Source organism: Pholis gunnellus (genome assembly GCF_910591455.1).
Source record: "Pholis gunnellus genome assembly, chromosome: 4".
NCBI classification, from domain to species: domain Eukaryota; kingdom Metazoa; phylum Chordata; class Actinopteri; order Perciformes; family Pholidae; genus Pholis; species Pholis gunnellus.
In genome coordinates this window covers 7,398,902-7,420,862 of record NC_136530.1, presented here as the reverse complement: position 1 = coordinate 7,420,862, position 21,961 = coordinate 7,398,902, and the positions used below count along the sequence as shown (strand labels likewise).

Below are 21,961 nucleotides of genomic sequence, written 5' to 3'. Positions count from 1 at the left end.
AAATAATGAGGGCTGCCTCACCCCTCCTCAGCCACACCTCACCCCCCCCCCCCAGTCCTCACCCGCTCCCTCCCAACCCTGCTGTCAGTGGATGAGGGAAAGCAAATGTGCTCGCATTTGAGTGTGTGGAGCACGCGATCTTGCCAAGTCCTTTGTGCCGCTCTTCCTTCTTTCTGGGTGAGTCTAATGAGTGTGTTGCATAAAAACGGGAATATTTTGGAAGTCTTTTCTTTTTTTAATCAAAGACAAGACCAAAAAAAAAGATTTTCCTTCTCAAATTGATTTTTTTGAGGCGTAAAGAGGTGGAAAAAAAATACACAGTATTTCACAAGAAATGAGAAAAAGCCTTACACCAGTCTGAAGATAAACATGATTGCATGTAGCAGAATTTAGTTTTTCAGACAACTCATCTCCGATCCCCTGCTGGGGGGTCCCAGCCCCCAGGTTGGGAACCACTGATCTACATAAAGATCTACATGTAGAATCAACACTGTGCATACAGATGAGATGCTTCAACACAGCGGGTAAATTATACATCCCATCATCTTTTTATTAGTGACAGAAACTGGCCACAATAATAATGAATACAACCAAGCAAATTTTGTATTAAGAAGAAATTTTTCCATTTGTCATTTCCATGAAAGTGTTTGTAGGAAGTTGTCTCTCCTCTAAAATCAGTGTTTGCCACAAAATGCTGCAACCAGGCAGCAGACATGGGAACCCATTCCCGATGGCAAGCATTCAACTCAACTACGACTCACCAACTAGCATGTAATGACTCGGCCGACTGAAAAATCTGCGCTCAAATATGTAGAAAGTGTGAGAACGCGGCCGACAGTCACAAAGTTTGAGAGTTGCGTTTCCTGCGTCTCTTTGCTTCAGCCTGCAGCTCAGCTTACAAGCTTAACTTTAAGTCAGTGAGAAGACAATGACAGCAGTGACAGGTCGACTCTTTTTTTTTTTTTTGTTTTTTTTTACAAATCCAGCATTGTCTAACAAACGCAAGCAAACGACAAGAGATCCAGGTCAGCGAGGTCAACACAAGTACCAATACAACACAGCGTCTTTGTTGCTCAGAAGGAACGAACGAGTAACACGGAGATGTGTCAAGCAAATCCTCAACGTACAGCAGCACGACAGTGCAGAACAGACTGGGTGAAGATTAGCAGGCGCGGCTTTGCGTAGAAAAGCGTCCGAAATATAACTGCTGTTGGTAAAAACCTTATATCTTTGAAAATAGCTTCTTTTTTTTTTCATGGAAAATGTAATTTTCCAACATTTACAACAATTTCATGAAAGATCAGCTAAATATGACTCGTGAGATTTTCACCTTACAACAGCAACATTTTTTACCAGTGTCAATGAGGTGTTTTTTTGTGGAACAGCAGTAATTAAATGTAAATTTCCCATAAACTGGGGCATCAGTACATTCAGAATATACAGACTTTCTCCCAGCTCCAGCGCTGCTAACTTCTTCTGCATTTCAGTCAGCTGTGAAAGACGTGTAATAAAGTTCAGTTCAGTAAGGAAACGAGAGAGAAGTTGCTGCCTAACGTTCAGGTATTGCATTTCATGTGAATCGATCCCCTGGATGTTAGAGACACTTGGCGCAAGTACAACAGCAGTGGTGGGTGAGGGCATTAGCCCACGGCGTGTTGAATCATCAAAAGTAGTCCAGTTCTCTCTTCTTGTAGTTCCGGTCCAGCAAGAAGAGAGAGCGGGCACTCCGCTGGGAAGATCCCATCAAACATTCAAGCTTTACGTGTCCGATCACAATGACGTCCCGGAGGTCCGGGAGGAGCGTCAGAGTGTCTGCACCAACACGGGGAACAGCAAAGACAGATGCTCGGCGCCTCGGATCGGGAGTTTGTGCGTGGTGTAGAAGTGGATGACTTCTGGGATGGTCTCAAAGGGAGGGCTGTTCTGTCCCAGCACGTACTTGCCGTCTTTATACTGAGTGAACTTCATGTGCATGAAACCCTGGCAGCTCCTGTGGGGAGAAAACAGGAAGAAAGGGTTTATAATGGAAGGAGACAAAAGAGGGAGGAGAGTGGGAGAGATGGAATATGAAAGTGAGAGAGGAGTGTAGGAGAGGGATGACATGAAATGTGGGGCACATAAAACGTCAGCCTTCCACACATTTTGTCACATAATGACACGGTGGGAATGACTTATGTTCACTTCTTTTTTTTTTTCCTGCACTTGGAGGATATGCTTCCAACAGGGATTTAACACCATGTCTCAAATTAGGAAGGACGGGACACTATGACGGATGAATGAGTGGTGTAATAGCACATGGTGGGAAAGACAAAAGCCAGAGTGAGAAAGACGAACTCTGGCCTGTGAAAGTGGCTTAGCCGAGAGAACCACACTGGCTTCCTCCCTTTAAGCGATATTCAGCCACGACAGGACTTCCCCTTTAAGAGCCAGCCAGTCATGATGTATGTCTAATTATAGAAGCAGAGAGAAAGAGGACGGTTGAAGTCGGTCACCATAATTGTCATTGTTCTAGTCAACCAAATTAAATTTTATAGAGAAGTCGAACCCCCAAAAAACACTCGCTGTGACTACAAACAGCCAAACAACAGTTTATGAGTTCTTCCACTGGCGTCAAGAGCCAGATGCTTCATCACTCGGCGCTCGGAGTTGACAGCACGCTTTCATCCAGTCCTGTTTGTTTTGGGGACTCTTTGTACCTCATGATACATTAGAACGTACAAGAGCTCCTCCATAAATATTCATGCTGGTTTAATTCTGGCAGGCCTGTCTGCTTCAGTGCCGACTCACTTTTCATGTTCTTCATCTCGTCTCCAGTGAACAACCATCATTCCTCCCGTGGTCCACGTTAGTATCAAATCTTACAGTTAGGTGAGGTTCACATTTTCCAAGGCTTGCTGCATTATTTCACATAGTTTAGCTGTTAGCTGTCCTTGCTGTAGGGTACATTGACATCGCAAAGGTAGCATCAGCAAATCAGTCACAACACCCTGATGAAGACCAACCTACTGTTTCTTTCCAGTCTAGACACAGACATGACTGAGTGGAGACATAAAAGCTATATTTTAAATATATTACAACTTGGGCCTTAATACTGTAGTTTTGGTGGCCGTTTCTATCTGCCATGATAACATAGTACCCACCAAAGTATTTGCCGATGTCTGAGGATCAAACAAACCTGGCTGAAAGGCTGAAAGGCTTTGCTAGGTGTTCGAAGGACGATAACAATTGGTACAAAAAATGACTTCTGCACATTTCTTTGAATACATACACAAGCTTTCAGTCTTCTCTCCAGGCATACAAGACAGACAGAATGCAAGGGCACTCAAGTACACATTCCAGTAAATGGCCCTGATGCAAAATACCTGACACAAGATAACACTCAAGGGTATTGTCGTCCCTTGGCATGTGCAGACTACAGCAATGGAGGACAAAGGGTAGATTGTGTCAGACAGTGGAATGTAAGGAAAGTGAAAGTAGGTCAAAGTCTTTAAAGTGTGATCGAGTTATGACTACATATGAGTTTGGGTAATATTTTAGTGGTTGTTTCTTGCTTTTTTTTACCGTCTTCTCTTCCAAATTAATTTAACTGATCAGGAGCTTAATTCAAAACCTGTATGATCATCAGATTGCTCTTGTTTCTTGAGACCTCTGACTTCTTTTTGGTGTTGTTCTGTTCCTTGATACCAGCAATGAACTAGTATTACTGGTTAGATGGCCAAAACTAAGACAATAAAGGCTGTATGAAACCAAAGTTTCCCTTTAAGTCGATTAGAGATCTAAGCGGCTTCGAGTCTTTACAGATTGGGCAATGAAGGACAGTCCCACATTCTAACCAAGCAAAATAACAGATTTTGCCATTTCACAAGAATTCACTACTTCCAAACCTCACATGCTCCAGCTGGGAAACCATTGCCAGTAGTGACCTTGTTGCTTGAGCAAGTGTGCATGTGTGTATGTGCGCTTGTCAAACCCACTCTACTCATGTAAATGAGTAATGCATGAGCTTGTTTATACGTCACCCCCCCTTACTTCCCTCCCGGATTCCCTTCTTGTGTGGCCCACAGAAGGTAATTCATATTCATTAGTGATTACGGCGAGGATGATGTGTGCACTCAAGTGTGCTCTACCTGCCTGATTACCACTTAGAAGGCCCGCTGGGGCCACATAGGAAGGCCCCAGAGAGGGGCCAAGGATGGGCTGAGGACAGAGGGATGATGGGAGGGCGGTGTGAGGCCGGGACAATGGATCACGGTAGTAATTACAAGGGAGAGATTTGACCAGATAAGCAGAATTGTGCCCTGCAAATGAGTATCGGGAGAGGAATCAGTGTGGCAGTGATCTTGAGTGGGGGTGATGGTGGAAGGGAGGGAGTGAGAGACAGATGGAGAGGTGTGGAGACTGCGATAGGAGATCGGTAGCTCAGGTGGCTTCACACACACACACACACACACTTTACACACTTTTCAGTCGCATTGGAAGAAATTCTTCTTAATTTGCAATTAAATTGTAACACTGTTTATTGGAGAAGGATACTGAAGGTGTACAGGTGTTTGCTTAGCTTGTTGTGGTATGTCAGTCAGTGTAGGGGTGTGTGTGTGTGTGTGTGTGTGTGTGTGTGTGTGTGTGTGTGTCTTACCGTAGGGACAGGGAGTAGTCAGTGCGGTTGGTCTGACTGGTCCTCACCAGGTAGCTACATTCTTTACACAGCGTTAGCAGCGACTCTGCCTCCGAACGCGACAGCGAACCGTGGTACCATCTGATGAACAGAACACACACACACACACACACACACACAGTTAGATACGGTAAAGGTGCTAATGCTAAGTGTGATTGCAACACATATTTTTACACCTTTTGCTGCTGGATGTCGACACTGGCATAGAAACTCTGTAGTTGTTATTTTATCGATTTGAATCGAAAAGATGATAATCAAGCGAGAGGTAATTATTAGTAGTATGAATGTTTCTAGAGATTAATATTCAAGATTTCTAGGGGGAAAAATTAATAATAAAGAAACAACTTCTCGAGTCTCGTTTTTCACAGCTGTAAATTTTCAGTTACAGTGGTGGAGAGCGTTCTCGCTTCTGCGCTGACACACACTGCTAACTGTCGTTCCATCAGCACATCAGCACAGAGTCTACAACCATGCTAGCATCTCTTTGAAGCTTGCAGCAGCTAAATGCTCACAAAAGTATGCTAACGTGCTCACAATGGCAATGCTAACCTGCAGATGCTAAGCAGCAGGTGTTTACCACGTTCACCATCTTAACTTAGCATGTAAGCATGCGAACATTTGCTAATTAACACTAAAAACAAAGTGCAGCTGTGCCAGAAATGGCATTGGTTTTGCCGCTACATGAAAAGTTGAAGTCAACTACAATTCATCCCGAGAAGTGAACGAGTATCTCTGCCAAATTTTATGGCAATCTCTTCCATAGTTTTGGAAATTTCACGAAAAACTACAAATGCCAACCTCGTGATGGCGCCAAAGGAAGAATAAGGGAATTGCCCCTGGGGACCAGGAATGTCTGTACAAAATATCATGGTAATATATTCAGTAATTTTAAAGATACTTCAGTCAAGACCAAAGTTGTGAGCCAACAAACCAACTGACCAAATTGCCATCCATAGAGCCTTGCCTGTATTATGGCTGTAAATACGTGCATAACAAAAAATGCTATAATAATATACAGAACTGTTTGGGATAAACACAACCGGTAAGTAACAGAATTATATTCCTGCAGTGAAAATATTAAACAGATTTTCTTAGACATGACTTGGGGAGGTGTACTGAATGCTACAGGTCGACAGTGATGCTGTTTCTGTTTAAAGCAGATCTAAAGGAAACGCGAAGCTCAAAACAGTCTCTAAGAGATCATCAGGGAGTAATGGGGCATAATAATCAACTGCCATCTTTAAGTGAATCTGTGCACATGTATCTGTTTGTGAGCACAACCCTGTGTGCGTCGTGTGTGTGCGCTGTGCTTGTGTGCTTAAGGGGAGTCATGTGCTTGGATTTCATTAGTAAAACGGCCTTTTATGAGCACAGAAACAGCACATGAATTACACCAATGATGTCTGAAACTACAAGACCAAAGTAAATGCTTCCTTTTAATGTTCTGACTTAATTAGTTCTCATTCTAACCTTTCGCAGTTCTGTAAGCTCTCACCGCTGCTGCTTAGCCTAAACCCATAACTGCTTCTTTTGAATGTGTCCGTGCCCTTAATAGATCAAAGCGGTGCAACAAAATTGAGTTTTTTATTTATTTGTGGGGATGTACAACCCCTTTCTTCCTGAAATATTCAAAATCAGTCAAATAACAATGTATGATAATGTATGAGCATGGCAACCATGCAGAGACACTTACATCCTGCAGAGATTAATAGTTTATGCTAATTGCGTTTACATGCATAAATAATTGCATAATTTATATTTGTTTGATGCATTTAAACATCAGAACTTAAAATAATGCTCCAGTCAACTTGCCTGGTTTAAGCTTATGTTTCTGTGATGTGTCTTATTCCTTACAGGACTTGGACTTGGAATGTGTAACTATTGCACAACATTGTGGGTACAATTTGCAGCTGATGTGAACTGTATGATCAGTACTATTACTGCTATTTATCTTTCTTCATCCTGTATTATATTCAAGGTAATTAAATGTATGACAACAGAGACACTCAATCATTAACTATCAAAAGCCTCTTCATTTGATTAACCCTTAATTGGAGTGTGTGGCGTATATATACACACACACTCAGACACATCCATGTGTTAATGTAGCTCCTGTGCAGAAGACTGCGTACATACACCTGCTTCTCCAGAGGCAGAGTAGGGTCCACTCTCTCCCCCACCATGGTGAGGCCTTCCTGCGGCATTCGAAACTTCATCCCCCCTCCTGCCAGCGGGCTGGACCTGAGCCCCGGCGGACGCAACCTCTCTGTGGGCGACGAGGAGCGGTCCCACTCTGCGCCATCAAACTGCACTGTTGGCAGAACGGGGACAGAAAAAGTGAGTCAGAGTATTTACGCAGGGCTATGATCAAAAGGGATTAAACCTCACAGCCAGATTTGGGTAAACATCAGACATCCGGCTATTGCAAAACCACGCATGCAGCCGAGAGACCTCTCGTGGATGGGTCAAAGTAGAGGACAGCAGGTCCCGGCCTGACAGACTGCAAAACTATCAGTATCATCACAATTACCATCATCAACATTTTTATGAGTCACCGAGGGCAGATAAGAGACAGGAAGTTGGCGTCTTCCCTGCTTGGCTCTGTTGCAAGTCTTTGTCTTCCACTAGGCTACGCTGCAGATTACTTAATGTTGATGATACGGATTCTATTCTGGAGCAAATTACGTGTACAGACCAAAGTGTTATTTACCCCTTCTGCGCCTGATTTTGGTGAAATTCAATCTACAGAACTTGTAATTAAACATTAAGTGTACCGTAGCACTTCCAAGTACCTTAAAATGAACAAGGCAGACATCTCAATTTAGAGGGAGTTTTTCATGCGTGGTTGATGCAAGAGGGGAATGTGGTATTTTAAGAAGGGAGAGCTTTAAACCCCCCCAAAAAACTGACAACACAACAAACGCAACAGGCAGGGACAAATGCAAGGTGGTGCAGATGCAGGGGATTGGGTTTTTTGGATGGAGGTAGAGCAGATGTAGGACAACAGCTGGGTCATGAAGGACAGGGTGACTGCATACGCGTGTGTCGGCGGTGACAATGGGAGGCAGTAAAGGGGGAGGGTTGTGTTCTGGGTGGGAGGTCACCTGGCTCTCTGACTGGGGGCTCCTCCTCCAGCTGACCCACCGGGGCGGGCCAAGGCAACTCCGACAAGTCCCTCATTTCTAATAGAGGGAAGGGGAGCGGAGAGGAGGCGGGAGAAAAAAAGGGAGCGACAGAGTGAGAAAACAGCAGATGGGCTCCAACAAAGTTAACTAAGGGAGGGTATGTGAGAGAAGTGGTGGTGATTAAAGATGCAAGACTGAAATCAGGTGCAAGATTTGAATGTGAGGAGGCGAGAGTGAGCAAGAAGTGAGATGGGGAAGATGGGGAAGCCCTGTTGAGAGGGTGCATGTGTGATTACATGACAGAGATGTGGTGTGTAATTAACTATACCTCCTGTCATGAAGAAAAGGAATGAACTCTAGCTCCTGTCTCTTTGCTTCATCACACTTGTGGAAAAACCATCTTCAGACCCTTTATTTACATCATTTTAAGTGTGTGAAGGCAAAGAAGATAAAAACAGAGAAGACATGAGAAGTCAGAGGCTGCATTATTTATAGTCATTTGAACAAATCCACTTTAAGAAACCGTCTAGTAGCAGTAGATGCAATGAAAACAAAACGGGACTTTATGTGCACTGCAACCCACGGCGCAGTGAGACAGAGGATCAGTGGAGTGCGGGGGCAGAATAATGCTCCATTCACTGTCCTACCAACAGTAGGAGAGCAGCAGAAAATAGCTCATTATCTACCGTAGCAGGCAACCATATACTTTAACAGTCATTACTGCAGCCTTACACACACACACACACACACGGACACACAGTCACATTATGCGATTTGCCTGTTCCACACCGTGCATTCGGCTCCTCCTCACAGCGAAAACGGATTACAAAACAAATAAAAGGAAAAGTGGGGTGACGTCTTAATGAGCCGACAAATCCAAAGACCCCCCAGGCCGGCGACATCAAAGGCCGTTTGAATGGGCGTTTGGAGAGAGACCCAAGCTGTACATACATGGCCCCTCTCCCTCCCTGGTTAATTATTGAGCAGGCAGGCACACTCCGCCACTTTCTCTGGCTGTCTGTGAATTATTGATGCATGGCGCAGTACAATGGCCCCATCTGGAGCAGCCCGCACCTCCGCTGAAGCCAGGATTAAAGTGTGGCCTGGCACCCCTCAATAGCAGACACGCACGCACACAAACACACCTGACACCTCGAAACGCCAGCTCTGCCACACTGCTGCCTGTCCACTCGCCACCACATCACATTTCACGCCTCTAATTTTCAAGCAAAACTGAGAGTCACCTATCGGAAAGATAGAAGGGTGTAAATGAGAAGCACACAATAGCAAGTGAAGGGTAACAAGAAAGGAGAGAGAGAGAGAGAAAATAGAGGCAGCCAAGACAATTTATTACAGATCAGAAATGTGCTCAGCCATCTGAGTGACAGATAAGCTCGGGTAGTGGTGTTACACAGGTGGAGGGGGAAATTCCATCAAGATTCCCTTTCTTTGGTTTTTAGGTGGCTGCTGTGCCACTTAAGGAATCATTCTGTTTGGTGTTCTTGAATATTGTACCTTGAACGTTGTATTTTGCTTTGCCAAAAAATGGCATGAGATGATTTCAATTGTTTCCCCAGGCTTATCCCAGTTGCTTTTTTGGCTTTGGACATGGATATTTCAAACATATACACTTGTTTCTGGCATCTATTTCATTTATCTTATACATTTTAAAAGGCAGATCACTCAACTACCTGAGTTTCAAACCCGTTTTTGGGGGTTTGGGTATTGAAAGTTCTCGTCATAACAGCATTCAATGCCAAATCACGGCCTGATTGGATAAGTAGAATGAAAACCAGTAGATGACTGTATCCTTAGGTGCTTGATAAAAACCTTCAAGGTGCAGTCAGTGATTTTGTCCGCTAGCGGTCCATTCTGTGTGTGTGAAGGGCTAGAATATGGTGCACACAGCCCCGGCTCTGTAAATAGGTAACAGACTAAGTGGCTCGGACCGAGCAAAACAACAATAATGTTCCAGCCAATCAGCAACAGGGGAAAGGTCATGAATGTATAAAGAGAAAGGAAATACAATACAAAATCTATTAATAGTATTTGTTTGGCACAAATATCAACAATCAAGAATTGCTGACTCCACCTTTAATACTTCTCAAACATCAAAATAATAATCACAAAAATGTAAAAGTGACCAATAAACAACTTCTTATATACAGTCTATGGTTCAGTCAGACCTTTCTCCAGCACTGGCAGTGTGGAGATAGGTCTGGATATGCAAGGCTAGATTTAGGTTAACCCACGTAACCCCTCCTAAACCTGCAGGCTCCCCCATGACAACTGGGACTAGTGTCTTTTTTTTTATTATCCAGAATTGGCCGCTCTCTCTACTGCAAAAGGCTGAACATACTCACAAACACACACAAACCTTGCCACAACTCCTCACTGTGATAACAAAAGGCTGAATACCAAGCTAACACACACACACACACACACCCACACAAACGCAGACAATCACGACATGTCACTCATTCACTAGAAGGGAACATCTGGCTTCCATTCACTTCTAATGGGAACCTGTGGATCTCTCATAGATAGCGGGCTATTACAAGACAATGAGATGCACTAATGGTTTACGGACAAAAGGCACACTCTCATCAGTGCTCACAGCCTAGGTTCATGATTTGTGCTTAAAATGTATTCATTATATATGCTTAAACAAAGGAGTGTTTTTTCCCCCCCATCAGTTCTATTTCCCATCTTAACCCAGCAGAAGAAACAGGCTACAGCTATTCAGTAATCTTTGGTCAGCCAAACTCCCACATGTGCTGGTGCCTCTTCTACCTGCTAGCAATTACCTGAAATGATGTGAGGGGGAGGGAATGACCAGAACCTTTCTGTGTTGCACACAGGACACATTGCCTTGAGTGACAGATTACTGACTTTTCAAGCACACCAGCTGTTTTCTGTGGCCATGTAATAAAGGAAGAGCAGACAAAGACAATGTAACAGCTTCATTGGGTCCATTAATGAAGACATCTGTTTTTCAAACAGGCCTGGCGTCACATCTTTTCTCCGCACACAAAGACCTTCTGCTGGGCAAAATGGTCCCCAGACGGACAATTAACACCTTATGCCAGTGAAGAAGAAGAAAAATAAATTCATACAAATTTCCTTTTCATAATATGCATCCACACCATTTAGATTTGAATTTCAACCATCACACATTTCTTGACAGTCTTGTCTGTGTAACCATTTTCCAGGCATTCATTAAATCCATCCCTCTTTCCTCGTTTCACCTTTCTTCCTCTAAGTGGGGCATTATCGCTCTCTTTCGATATTCCCTCGCTCCTCTCGTCTCTTGCCCTACTCTACTTCGATCACCCCTCAACCCGTCTCTCAAATTGGGCGGCGAGAGGGAATGACGAAGGACATGCCTTTTCATTAATGTCAGTGAAGGTTCACGCTGAAGGAGAAAAAAAAAGGCAACAATGGGGAGAAGGAAGGGGCAAGAGTAAAGAAACAGAGGAAGCGACAGAAGTCCTTCCACTGTAACGGTAAATTGATGAAGAGGCTGGTCAGATGGAAAGCTTTTTTTTTTTTTTGTGCGCTCATGTTTGCATGCAGACACACACAAATACATTTCAAGGCCCCTACAGGGACATACACACATGCAGAACAGCCCAGAAAACCTTGTTCTGTCCTGTCAGACACAACACATACAGATGCAGACCATCCATCCAGGTGTCTTTGCAAGCTTTGCTAAACCAACCTTCTGTATCACTTTAAAGCACCCTTCAGCATCTAGCCAAAAATACTACTCACACAAGAATGGATAACGCAATCTAGTGCTCTGGATTAAACCTTTACCATGTTCAGCATGCTAACATTTGCCCACTAGCCCTAAACATAAAGGTCAACTGAGGCTGATTGAATGACATTAGCTTTGCAGATGTTTGGTCATAAACCAAAGTATTGGACAAATTCAAGCTTTGACCTGATGATGGCTCTAGATGAAAAGTCTCTCTGTTGTGAAGTTTGATTGTTGATTTTAGGAAAAAGGAGGCGAAGACACACACCCTTGTCAGCATCAATGGAGCTGAGATGAAGCAAGTTTGCAGATTTTATGTTCCTGGGAACCAGGATGACAAGCAATCTGACTTGGTCATCACACATCTCCATCCTGGTGAAGAAAGCTCATGAACAGCTGTATTTCTTAAAGAAACTTAAAAAGGCAAAATCCTGATGGGGACATGCATGTCTGTTCCAAATGTCATGCCATCAGAACATTTTACTCAAAACCACAAACGGCAACGCCATGGAGGCATTAAATGAAAAGTCAGGGGATCATCAAATTCAGTAGGATTCATCCTCTGGGCACCATGAACGGCTGTCCATCCAGACATTTTTTGAGACGTCCTACCAACCGACATCGCTATCCCTATAGCGGTGCCGCTAGCATGGCTAAAAACTAAATGGCAGTTTCCTCAACTGCCATGTACTGTATATTGTTTGGAATAAATCAATTACAATGTATATCAAACAAAGTGCCACAGAAACAGGAAAAAACTATAGGATCACAAGAATACCAACTTTAACGTGTTTTTGTGCTGCAAACGGTTTGCCTGAACCAATTTAAAAGAAAAACACAAGCCGTTTGCCTTTATGACACACACATTCATACTGGGGAGCTTCCCTGCAACAGCCCCTGTCTTCTGCTGTTGTCTAATGAGCAGCTGGACTGGAACAAGTGGAGGATAAGTGCTTTTCTCAATGGCACCATGATAGTAATTTCTAGGGGTGGAAATGTTATTCATTCATCCGTCCTCATCCAGATTTCCAACTGATTTGCGACTCTCTAATCATGCTCACACTCCATCTTTTGACAGCCGTCATCCCCATGCAACAGCTCAAAGCTCCTTTACTAGACTAAAAACGTACAAACATGAAATACCTGAAACATGCATTCATCCGTTCGTTAGTTGTTGCCATCAGAGAGATAATTAGATTGTGCCTTTCATTAGCGCACTAATTGGTGCCGAATGGTTGCAGAGCCAATCACTCTCCGCTGGACTGTCTATTGACTTCCAAGAATTAATGACTGCTGTAATTTGAGTTGGATGGTGTTGACTGGAGACAGCTTTCCAACGTTGCAATTAAAACCCACCGAACTGAGAGCAGTCCGACCCCTCAGGCACTGCTAGATTCACACTCACACAGCTGAAGTGGACACTGGAAAATAAATAAGAATGCTTTGGAGGCAAGCTTATTTCTGATACCATTTGAAAAAACAGCCGTAGAATGCAATACTCACCCAGGCGATTACATTTAAGCATGGATAAGCTGTGAAAATCATAATTACAGAGATTCTCCTCAGAAGCGCTTGCATGAATGCAATGCACGCAAATCCACATATAAAATGCACCAGCGCTACCCCCCCCCCCCCCAACACTCACACACTCATTTGTGCCAACATGCACACAACCTCTTCTCACCCTTGAATTAGGGGGCCTGATAATCAGAGCTGGAAAACCTAGTTGAGAATCCACATGTGTGTGTGTGTGCATGCGCCTGTGTGAAGGTGATGATGAGGGGCTGCTGGCAGATTGCGAGGCCCCCCTTTGCCCCCTGCAGCGGGTTATCTGAGTGAGTATGTCACATCCACAGGGAGGGAGGGCCATGGGGACATGCTGCGTTGGCATATATATATATATATGTGAGAGATGTGTTAGCGGATGACGGATTGCACCCTGCCACGATGACTCCCCCCTCCTCTCCCTTCGCCTCACCTCGCCACAGCCCCCCGACCATTAATTCTCCTCAAGGCCCCTCCCCTCTGCAACACTGGGCCTCCACAAACAGCCATTGAGCTGCCACGAAACATACCATAACCTTGGATGTCCCTTTCCATTTCTCTCCAGCTAGCTTTCTCCACAGCATCTCTGTCCACCTCTCTCTTTTTCTGCTCCGTCCTTCTCATCTCTCCCCTCCCTCACATGTGGGCCGTGCCTAGCAACGCAGAGTGGGTCTGGGAATATGGATTAAATGTGAGAATGGAAAGCACTGTTTGTGTGTTTACACTCCAGTGCTTTGGTCTGCTCAGACAGACAGCACGCCAGCTCAGAGTGCTGACTCCAAATGGAAAAAACAAGGGGTCAGACGACTCGAGTCGCACAAGCGTTTCCCTCCACTGCGCTCTCTAATGGTACTGTGAGCACTGCTCTGCAGGAGCGCAGACTGTATTGTGGCACAAAGAGGAAAAGCTGGAGAGGAATAAAGCGACAGATGAAGCAGGAATGAGCGCTAAGTAGGCGAGGGCTGATATTGGCTTTTAAATTAACTGTGGTGCGCCTCCTTTTGAAATCACCTCCGCTCTCAAATAAGTTACGGAGTCTCTTTGCTGCTCCTCTGCTTAATGCGATTACAGCCTGAACACGGTGTGAATGTCTTTGTGTGTGTATGCATGCGTGTGTGTGTTCAGACAAAGGTGCGCTGACCATGACTCTCTTATTAGCACTGGATCGGTCATGCACACGCAGGCATGTGATTAACTGAGAAGAGAGAAGGGGGGGGGGGGGGGGGGCTCACACAGAAGGGAAGAGGGGAGGAGAGGCGAGACTGGAGGAGTGCGTACGAGGCTAGGTTGATTTATTATCCCATCACCTTGACCTCGGTGACTTGGAGATGCAGCTCAATTAAACCGACTTGGCCTTGCATGCCTTACACTGATCCACTCCTAAATGACCCATCAGTCCAGTTCTGTTTCCCTTTACCCCTTCGTTTCTCTCATTTCTACTTCACTCTCTCCCTCCAATTATATTCAATACATGGAACGTAATGAGGTTTGGGATGTGACATGCACTGTCTGAAAAATAATAATCATGCACTGCGCCAATTATTTTATATGAGGATTATGAAAATAAAGGATTGGTTCCTCTGCTAACCTTCTCTCTCATACATACATACATACATACACAAGACATCGCTGACAATTCGAATGATCATCTCAGAGGCTGTTGTTGTGACTGTGGTCCGTCATATGTGAGAGAACCATAAATCAATGGTCAGCAGAAGGTGTTTAGATGCGGTAAAAGAAACGGAGAGATGTGTGTCATTTGAGCTGAGACAGTGAAGGTCACAGCACTCTCTTTTCTGCACACAAAAAAAAAAAAAAGGATTCCGAGCTGTAGTGATGGGGGAGGACTCTACATTAAAAGGTCAGAACAGATAGAGGAGTATTTCACTATGTAGTGATAGCAGCATGGCTCTCTGTGTGCTCCTGGCTTTGACCTTAAAAACAGCCCTTAACCATTTTCACAAATTCTACTGAACAACTGCCATTTTTTTTAAAGCACATTTTGTGAGATATGTCTTATGCTTGACACCCAGAAGCTCCGGGAGTTGTACAACTGTCTGTGCAGTAGGTGGTAGGGATTCAATGTTCGGCTAAAAGACACTTACAATACATGGATGATTGCCAATATGGGGGCATTAAACCGGGTGTTCGGTTAAAAATGATTTTCCTGCAAACTGCTTAGCCATCCCAAATATTACAACCTCAATTTTTGCTAAAAGCTTATATTCTGGGACGCTCTGAATATCGATTTAAATATGCAATGAAGCATGATTCAGCAGCTCCACGGTCTAAAATGTATTCATGAATTGATTTCCTGTATAATTCTGACATTTCTCAGAACAACTGCCATGTTTTCCAGTTTGAAAATTACAAGCAAAGACCAGTGACAGTCCAGTCAGGGGAGTATTCCTCCAATCAGGTGAGGGAGCTTCTGATTGACGGACAGCTTATGGATAATCTCTTGTACAACCTACATAAGGTCACTACATGTAGGTGGCTTTTGCCAGACTGTGCTCCACCCTGATATTTATTGCCTTTAATGTAAGAATATTGTCATAATCTTTACAGTTACCTGCAAAGGCTTTGGAGAGGTGATCCTTCTTCCATTCCCAGGGTTGGTCATACTCATCAGCCGGTCTCTCGTCGTCTTGCGGCAGCCTGCTGCTCTCCTTGCTCTCCTCCTGAGGCTCTCCGTACAGCAGCCCCGGGCGCTGGCCTCGCTCATCTTCATAGGGCGTATCGTAGAGCTGCACTCCGCCCCGCGACCGTCCTCCTCCTGGGCCGCGCTGCAGCTCTGTTGATGCATATGCAAAACAACACAGATTCATACCCCGACACATGCAAGCGCGCAAAAATAAAAGTCTGCAAGACGCAACAGGCAACGTTAAGAAATCATATTTGCCAGTAGCGATGAAGTTCGCCTAAACACAACAGTGACATTATTCTTCTGTCAAAATCAAAATCAAAAGCCTGTTGAGCTCCGGCATGACTTGAATTAGAGGAGAGAGAAAATTGATGTTTACACAGCTTGCCGTGGGCTCAGAATCTCATATAGGGGGGCTTAATAAGGCCTTGGGCTAGATGCTGAGTTGCAACACGTTAGACAAACTCCTCCTGTCTCTCGTCCACCCTGAATCCCAGCAGCAATCTAGCACGGCTCACAACATCTATGTTCCCTCATTAACATTTTCATCACTTTCTCAGTGGGTTCCAACCGGGAAATGTTTCTCAGCACTCGCAACTGTTGTGTGGCGTCAAATATGGCCATGAGATAAAAGGCTTTAAGATTATTGACGCACAAGAGGAGGAAATCTGATTTCTAAATGCATCAAAAAGGAGCCTCTAGGCTGCAGCAGCGATGGCGCTTTGATATGTTGACCTCAAAAATGTACCCTTTAAAAAAAAAATACAGGTGGTATAGAAGAGGAAAAAATGAGGGGGGAAAAGAAGGAGTCGGCATCTTTTGTGCACACAGCCCGCAGCCTTGCAAAGGAGGTGCACTCACATGAGAAGGGAACAGGACTAAACAGAAGGGTTCCCTGGTGAAAGGCAGGGGAAAAACTTTAACCTTCACACGACAAGACACCGCTATTGGGCGGCCCTGTAGTCACCATGGCGACCAAGTGGAGGGCTTGGGGAAAGGCCCCGAGGTTGTGAAGAAGAGGGTGGAGGGGAAACGGAGAGAGGAGGAGGAGGAGCAAGGCGAGGGAGGAGGGATAGAGGAGGCGGTGGGGCGAGGAACAGGAGGAGAGGAAAGAGTAAAAGGAAGCAGTGAGGAAACAAGGGGAGGAGGGGGGGGGGGGGGGGGGGGTGATGGGAGAAAAGGACGAGGGAGGGAGGGGGGGAGGAGGTCTGTCAGCGTTTGATGTTTAGTCATTGAGACAGAAGCACAGCGGGGCTGAATGCTGCTCTACCTGCGCTGGGAACCCGCGGTGTCAGCGACAGCCTGGAGATGGAGAAGATGAAGGCGGAGAGATAAAAACAGGCGGAAATAAAATGAGAAATTCATAGTAAACATGATGGAGGAAAAACACAGCGAGGGGGCAGAAAGACAGAAAGGGGAAATAGATTGAAGACTGAGGAGAATGACGACAGGAAGTGTTTAGGCATACAGATGAATGTCAGAGCTGGAACGATCTTTGATCCTTGTGAACTAAACTAGAAGATGGGATTTTTCGCCTAAAACGTACAGTCAAAAAAAAGCACACAGGTGTCTTTTGAGGACCGTCTTTGTGAGAGATAATTACTCTCGCGATCTCGAGTCGGTCTTTGCCGCTCTGCTGTGTGTTTTTTGATGAGCAACGGCAGACAGAGAGAGACAGACAAAAGCAGGCAGACAGACAGCCCTGGAGTGACAGGCCCAATTCAAAGTCAATGAAAGCGCGGAGACAGACGACGCTTTGCCAAACGACGCTTTGCCAAACGCTCTGCAATCACAGAATCTAATCTCCCCAGCTGCAACGAGAAACGATTTTGTTCATGGTTTCTCAATTAGGCAACTGAAGCCTAATAGTATGAACTTCATTTGACCAGCAAAAAGCCAACAGAAAGTGACAACGGACAGAAGACCGGACATAGTTTTTGCTACAAGACAGATTAGAGAGAAAGCCAGACTCCCCTCAGGGCCGGGGAGAGCCCTCCAGATGAAGTGAGAGAATGGAGGAAGAGGAGGGGGAGGCTTTAACACTAAATCTCTGGGACAGAGCAGGGGAGAGTGCGAGGGAAAGGGGCAGACAGAGATGTTATGGGAGGAGAGACAAATGGAAAACGATAGATGTGAGCTAGATGATGTGGGAGAAACTCACAAGGGAGGAGGGAGGGTCTGAGACTGGATACTAGACAGACGCCTCTAAAGGGATGTTTCACAAGGCTGAGAGCGTGCGACGGGCTAAAAGCACGGCGGAGTGGACGGGTCCAACTAATGTAGAAATGTCTACCAACAAATGAAGTCATTCAACTGGAATTACTGAGCAATACTCTATTTAACACTAGTGATCCTAGAACAAAGGAGAATATGGAAATAAGGATGCAGTGTTCTGCAACAGCAGAAACACTTCACTATAAAGATAAAAAAAAGAAGAAGAAGGGCGATAACGACTGAATAAGCCATTGATCATCTCAGGGTTGTTCATCAAAAAGAAATTGCTGACAGATTTAAGATCAATGACGACACTTCATGCCAGTTATACGAGATGGTGCGCCTGAAAAGCAATATAACAGCAGACTGCTTTTTATGTCAGGTAAGAAGTCTGAATTTAACCCTTCAGGATGTTCCCTTACTCTCATATTATGAAGGCAATTCTGATTAATTAAGTAATTCCTTATTGGATGGGTTTACGACATGTGGGGGGAACTATAATACAAAAAGGAAGCAGGAGAGGGAATGGGACTAAAACACCGTGCCGCTATGATAACAATGTGGGTCACTGAAACATTATAATACTGATACGACACTGACTGATAAGTGCACTGACCTGTTATGACCCTCTGAGCCTCATACGGCTCCATGTAGCTGTTGTTCTCACAGAGAACAGGTCTGAGATCTGGCTCTGGCCTGCGGTCCATGCGAGCGTCGAACGGGTCAGAATAATCTGTGTCGCCTGCCAGTGGAGCAGACGGCACCACCTAAAGGACAAAACACACGACTGATGAAGAGAAATGGGTTCGGTTACAGAACATTAACGGGTCCTTGTCGGAACAAAACGTCACCGTTGACATGTATACAATAAATGCAAACCAATTTCTAATGTTGTTGTTGTTGTTGTTTTGCAGACACAAAATTGAAATCACAGATTTCTGACTTTCAGCCAGCGTTTTATAAAAGCTGTTATTCAATCACACTTTTAAAACACTTCAAGACAAGAGATGGAGAGAGCAGCACAGCACTCTTCACAAAGCAATCACACCCTCTCTGAATGGAGCGTTAACTATATGTTTGGTTACAGACAAAACGCATTTCGGTATCATCAAGACACTAATTTGCATCTTAAGTGTGCAACATCGCAAAACCATACCAAAGCTGCACAATGTAGTTCCCTCTTAAGACCCTTGAAGAAGGGACTATATTGCATGTTCGTTGCTATATTTACATGCAATGCAGCCAGAAACCATCCTGTCTGAGGATCATGTGTTTTTTTGGCTGTGGGAAGACAACACAGAGTGTAAAGAGGGTGCTGATTGCACAGGAGGAAAACAGTGATCAACTGGCACAGTGACAGCTACACAGGCAGCCATATGGTCACAAACACACACACACATACATACATGTGCATATACCTATAAACACATACACATTTTGGCAAAGGGCTCTCTTTCTCTCTGACAAAGGGAATCGCTGTCGCAAATGCTCGCCTCCTAAATTCCCGCTTGACGCGCACACGCCCTCGCTAAATTACATTTTAATCCCATGTTGATTCTGTAACAGGTTATCTATCGATGCACAGGAATCTGCAATGTAAATTAGAGTGCGGTTGTTCCCACAGACCCTGGGAAATTAATGAGAGCAGGAGGAGAGCGGGGTAGAGGGGGGGGGGGGGCTATCGACTGGAGTTAAGACTATTGCTTCAATCCACTTCAGGACTTTCGCACTTGTAGCATTTTCCACGAGCCGAGTCATGGATTTAACTGCAGCTATGGAAACCCTCAAATACTCCTCAACTTACTCAGCATATGTGAGCAGAATTAACTTGAGGACCATTTCCTTGTAAAACCTTTGCTTCCGCTCTAGTCGCTCGGTCTCAACATCTGTTTGCCTTTGTTCTTCGCAGCAGCCCTGTATGCTCTCTACAGCGCGACATGCACAGTACATAGCCGGAAAAGCACTGCAGTCCCGATGACACAAACAGCACCACGGTATAAATCATACCTCCCCGCGGCCCTTGGCATATCCCCGTACCCCGTACTGTATATGGCCCCTCACATGTGCTCATGCGGGGGTCTCTCTCAGCTTGGAAAACTAAACCCCATTTATTATTTATGAAAGGACATAAACTCCAGGGACTGTGACCCTCTCCGACTCAATGGTCCGCTCGAGCCATCAATAATTCCGTCTTCCATCTAGGGTAGCGAATTTATGTGGCGCTTGGGATGTAATGTGATTTATGTAAACAATGCATATTTGAGACACACATTACTAGTCACTTGCTTGTGGAGTCTGATCGATAAAGCTGTCACGGTGATGGAAATGAGATGAGAAGTAGGAGAGCGTTTTTTCCCATCCTTCATCACTTACTTGCCTTCCATTCATGCCTCCCTCTCACTTCCTCGTAAAAAATAAATTGTCATCACCCACTTTTTGCTCTCACACACACACACACACACACACACACAGAGAATCTGAGGTTCTTACAGGCTCTTGCTGGTCCTCTAAGGAGACAGTACTGAGGAGGATCTTGGTGCGTCCCAGCTCCTGGGAGTCCACTTTGATCAGTCTGTGTTTGGGAGACTTCACGTCCACACTGGATGACTTCATGGGAGACCCATACACAGGTGTGGCGGGGTCAGAGGTCCCAGACTCGCCCCTGGACCTGTTTTCTGAGTCCTCGTAGGGATCCTCGAAGTCCAGGTCCCTCTGGAGCCGGTAGGCTTTGAGGATCTCGCTCTCTGTGTAGTCTGGTGTGGGCGGCTGCGGAGGCACCTTCCTGCTGCCAAAGCTCAGGTAGTCTTTCAGCCACTTGGCCATCGCAGCTCTGCTTCCAAACGTGCTGGTGCGTGGTGGAGGGGGAGCAGGAGGCTGCAGGGGGCAAACAGGGACATGGGGGTTATTGCTTGGCCTTATTTCTCACGATAGTGTGTGAAAAGAAAATCACCGAAAATAGATTTTTTTTTAATTCCCAGGTCCTGAACCTTTCATAATATCTGTGACAGACAACTTTCCACTGACAGAGCTTCAAGTGTGCATTTACATGCACTCATGTTCCATTAAACTACACCAACAGCTGGGCTTTACGCACTCCTTTTGTTTTACTCAGGGAGCAATAACGTCTGGCATCTGGACTTTGCCCAAAGGCTGCGATTACAATTCACACCCCTGCAATAAAGTCCAACGTTGACATGCTGATAAAAATAAAAAAAGAGACAAGACAAAAGACGTAAAGTAAATATTAAAGCAATGGGGAATTAAAGAAATCGTGTTTCAAATTTAAACATCGTATTAATTGCTTTCATTTTGTAATTTAACCAACATTACAACATAACATGTTTAGTTTGGGCAGAGACGTTTTTGGAGAGCTTTAAACGCAAGATGAAAATAACCAGTTTTAGTTTTTAACTTTCAATCTTAACAGTCACAGAAACACTGGATTTAATTACTAGAGAGCGCTGCGCTGTGAACGCGCACTCACTTACCAAACCTATTCAGTCCTTCAGCCACTTTGAACGCTTTATTCCGCGTTTCTTCATGTCGAGCACAATAAAAGCGGCACAGAAAAGTAACAAAACCTTCCACTGCTCGAGTTTTTCTTTTATTCCACAAAAAAAAGGGACAAGAAAAAAGGAAGCTTTTCTGGTACAAAAACAAAAAGCACTGAAACCCGCCGGAGTTCCTCCAACGACTGACGGCAAACGTGCGAGTGAAGCGAGCGACTACAGCTCCGAGAGCAACTCAGCCGAGCGGTTAAAGGGGAGGCGCTTCAGTCCCAGTGGAATATCCTCCTATTCCCTTTCGCAGTCAGCCGACCGTTCATTCATTGAAATATCTGCACAACACACCGCCTGCAACAAGAGATGCATCCTCTTTCAAAACCACTATAACTGCTGCAAGAGGGAAATAAATGAAGAAACCGGGGAGAGAAAAAAAAAAGAAATCAGCTCGCTCGAAATGTGCTCCAAACGTACATTATTGATTCGCATGACATC

The 21,961-nt window shown here is 44.8% G+C and overlaps 1 protein-coding gene across 1 annotated transcript; it reads right to left on the bottom strand.

Annotated features, from left to right (window-relative positions):
• Positions 1–308: 308 nt before the first annotated feature.
• Positions 309–21,585, bottom strand: shdb (Src homology 2 domain containing transforming protein D, b). The gene is made up of 7 exons (XM_079158586.1): positions 21,452–21,585; positions 20,454–20,837; positions 18,580–18,730; positions 15,678–15,899; positions 6,812–6,986; positions 4,637–4,756; positions 309–1,990 (listed from the first exon to the last, which is right to left on the bottom strand). The coding sequence occupies exons 2-7, from the start codon at positions 20,784–20,786 to the stop codon at positions 1,804–1,806; spliced, it is 1,188 nt and encodes a 395-aa protein (XP_079014712.1). The 5' UTR covers positions 20,787–20,837; positions 21,452–21,585; the 3' UTR covers positions 309–1,803.
• Positions 21,586–21,961: the final 376 nt, after the last annotated feature.